The 3,614-nt window shown below is 39.6% G+C and overlaps 1 protein-coding gene across 1 annotated transcript; it reads left to right on the top strand.

Annotated features, from left to right (window-relative positions):
• Positions 1-474: 474 nt before the first annotated feature.
• Positions 475-3,115, top strand: LOC102014195 (alpha-fetoprotein-like; the record flags this gene model as incomplete). Its single annotated transcript, XM_005414938.2, is given in 3 exon segments — positions 475-572; positions 1,114-1,252; positions 2,752-3,115. Coding segments are annotated over 3 exon segments (423 nt in total). The 3' UTR covers positions 2,977-3,115.
• Positions 3,116-3,614: the final 499 nt, after the last annotated feature.

The following is a 3,614-nucleotide window of genomic DNA, read 5'->3' as shown; positions in this document are numbered from 1 at the left end:
ATCCCTAGCATACAACCAGTCAACAAACACAGAAATAAAGTGATAACATCCAGTTATAACCAAGTAGCTAGTTGCACCTGTGAATTGGTAATCTAGATATTAAGTAGTTATTAATTAATAATTGGCAACTAATGACTTGATAAATAATAATGTTGACCAAAAAGGTTTTTTGATGCACAAAAGAAATGTTCATTTTTGCACAGCTTCAGAAAGACAAGAATTTTGTACAGAAAGAACTGTTGCCTTTTATTCAGAAATTGAATTCTGTTACCAACTAGTTTTGATGATTAACAAAGTTTTAAATTTAGTGTTCATTTGCTATAATTTTCAAAATTCATGCTTTGCCATCTTTAATATTTAAAAAAACCCTCTGCAAGTGGTTTCATAGTAGAATAAAAAGATTGGTTGATTTTATATTCAAAATTGTGTGACCACAAAGAGAGAAAAGTGTTTATAATAATGCTCTGCTTTCAGGAGCAAGAGCTGCAGAAATGCATCCAGCAAAGCCAGGCAATGGCGACACGAAGCTGTGGCCTCTTTCAGAAACTTGGAGAGTATCACCTGCAAAATGCGTATGTCCCTTAAATGGTGTTTTCAGTGACTTACAATTGTTAACAGGCAGGGAAAATACAAACCTAAAGTAGAGAGCAATGGTTCCGTTCACTTCAGCCCCTCCTGCATGGAAGTCAGGAACCTGATGGCTTGACTGTCCCCCAGACATAGTCACCTCTTCCCCTTTTTCCTTCTGGGAATGGCAGGGAAGAAGGCCTGTACCATCTGATCTGCAGAAATGGCTGCAGAGTCCCCAAATCCTGCAGATTTTTGCAGTAAAGGTATCCACTGTGCCATAACCTTTCACAGTCAAAACACCAGGAGATCACAGGATCAATGAAACTAAGGCTGGTAGTAGAAGTTGGCCTCCTGCTCAGGCTTTGCCTCCGCATCAGGAGGGACTGGGTGAGGGGTGTCAAGAGAGTAACTCAGAGGAAGCACTTCTCAAAGCCTGGTGCAAATGCCTCCTGTCTTCTGACACCAAAAAGGGTCTGTGAGAAGGACAAGGGGTCAAGAAGCTCATGACTGACTCAACAGGACTTGGGGAAATGCTTCTTTCAGGTTTCTCGTTGCTTACATGAAGAAAGCCCCTCAGCTGACCTCATCTGAGCCGATGACTTTCACCAGGAAAATGGTGACTACAGCCGCCACGTGTTGTCAACTCAGCGGGGACAAGCGATTGGTCTGTGGGGAAGGAGCGGTGAGTGGCTCTGTTCTTTAGTCCCGTCTCCTTTGTGCCAAAATGGAGATGGTTTTCCGGGTTGTTCTGTGAGTCGTGGTGAGAGTGGTCCAGAGAACTCAGCTCTGGAAGGTGCCGTGGTTGGTCTTCCTGTCCCAGGACAGTGGAAAATGTGGTCAATTCATTCAGCAGTGTCTGTGTGATGTCTTCATGGCAGCAGAGATGGAATGACCATTGTGTTATTAAGTCTATGATCTCCTTTATTTTTTCACTAAATGTTTACTTTATTTTAGAAAAGGTAAAAAGCTTTACTTTTGACAGATTAAAATTGATCATTCAGGCTTTTGCCATTTGTATATAATCTTATTGTTAGGAACAATTGCTCCTTTTGGTACAGTATAGGGAACAGAACAGAGTAACTCCTGTGTTCTGGATAGTAAGATGACTTTCCACTTAGTATTTCTAGTAATCTTTATTTCCTTGTCACTCATGCCATACATGTGAGTATGGACTGAATTTTTAATTTACTCTCTCCCTTAGAGTCACTGTTGTGAACAGAATTATTTTATCCCTTGTCCTGATTTTGATGATTCGGAATTATTTGCTAGTTAGTCTTCACATCTTGGAACTTTCTCAAAATTTTAAATCAAAAGGAGAATTTCCTGTGGGTAAGGTCACCTCAACCAGGGGCTGATTCTTCTCATTGTGAGTGTGATGATGCAAGAGTACAGGTCCTGGAGGCCACCTTCCTGTGTCCCCAACCTACTTTCTCCACTTACTAGTCACATGACATGGGACAGACACTGGATGTCATCAAGCTTGAGCTGCTTTATCTGACATCTAAGAGTAAAAGTTGTACCATCCTCAGCTGTCTTGAAATAATCTGAATAATTCATGCAACATTGGCCTGATACATAGTATGCACAAAAAATGTGTTAATATTTATTCAAAGTTACGGCTAGGTATTTAAGAAATATCTTTAAATGTGGAAGGTGAAAGAAACCTATTAGGAAAATCTTAAAGACACTCACACATTGGCCCAATTTCTTTTTTACTAGCTGCATGCATGCATGTATGTATGCATGTGCAGATAGATGTGAAAGGATGATTCTTAGCTTCAGATATTGACTTTTTGTGTTTTTAAAGTTCAACTTCATATATACAGAAAAGAAGCCCTCTGTTGATTTTCATGAATCAGGGCAGAAACTTTTCCTGCATTTGGAAATAAGTGTGGAACTAGAAGCTTGTTTCAAATGGCTGACATGAAAAGCAAAAGGGCTGTCCTCAGCACTATATCTGTAACACCTGTTGCTAAATGCTAAGGTCTCTTCCCAATAGATATGGAAACATAGGGATCTATAATATGGCAACACATGAATGTTCCAACACAGACAGCAAACTTTCCTATAATATTAATTATAATTTGCTAGGCATTAAATTATCACAAGAGCTTTCTGAAAATCTAAATCAACTTGTGGCAAATGTCCATCTCTTGTATTCTGTCTCACTGTCTTAACTAGGCTGACCTCATTATTGGACAGTTGTGTATCAGACATGAAGCAAGCCCCGTGAACCCCGGTGTGGGCCGTTGCTGCAGTTCTTCCTATACCAACAGAAGGCCATGCCTCAGCACTCTGCTGGTGGATGAAACATATATCTCTCCACCTTTTTCTGCTGACAAATTCATCTTCCATAAAGATCTGTGCCAAGCTCAGGGTGCAGCACTACAAGAAATGAAACAATAGTAAGAAATTGTTATTTTCTAGCATGAAGCCCAGCAATGCCAAGGAGCAGTTGCTGTAAAGAGACTTCTGCTTTATACTCCTCATATTCTTAGGCTCACTAGAATGTATTATCCTTAAAGAACTTCAGGTGTTTTTTTTTTTTTTTTAAAATAGCTTTGTCCCAATGTTCTCTGTTGCAAAATTGTTTGAATTATAACTTCTCCTTACAATAGGGGTGAGAGAATATATCTTTGCTATGAGTCTGGGTAAATTCATTCTGAGGGTAGGAATCATGTAAGTAAGTCTTTTTTTATGCTTTAAAGAGCATAATGTAAAAGTAATATAGTGTGGGTACTAAATGAAATAGGTATTTTGTTTCATGTCGTGAGCCATCCTGTTACGCAGATCAGTTGAGCTTATGGTCTCCAAACACCCATGCATTTTAATCCTCACTTGCTTTGAAAATGGTCCTCCTTTGTTGGGAAATCTGTTTATTCCATTTTCTCATCACAGTCTGAGGTGTGTTTCAAAGAACAATGGGAATGCTTCTCATCTAGCCAGCTTTTCCTAATGTCTCAGGCAACAATATTTTCAGCAGAAATGCATTGCTAAATGAGTCGCACAGCAAATAGGGCTGTCAGTGCCCAGGGAAAGGTGTG

The sequence above is a fragment of the Chinchilla lanigera genome, unplaced genomic scaffold, assembly GCF_000276665.1.
Source record: "Chinchilla lanigera isolate Chin_1 unplaced genomic scaffold, ChiLan1.0 scaffold00210, whole genome shotgun sequence".
NCBI classification, from domain to species: Eukaryota; Metazoa; Chordata; class Mammalia; order Rodentia; family Chinchillidae; genus Chinchilla; species Chinchilla lanigera.
The sequence above is the reverse complement of the archived record's forward strand: the minus strand, read 5'-3'. Positions and strand labels throughout refer to the sequence as shown.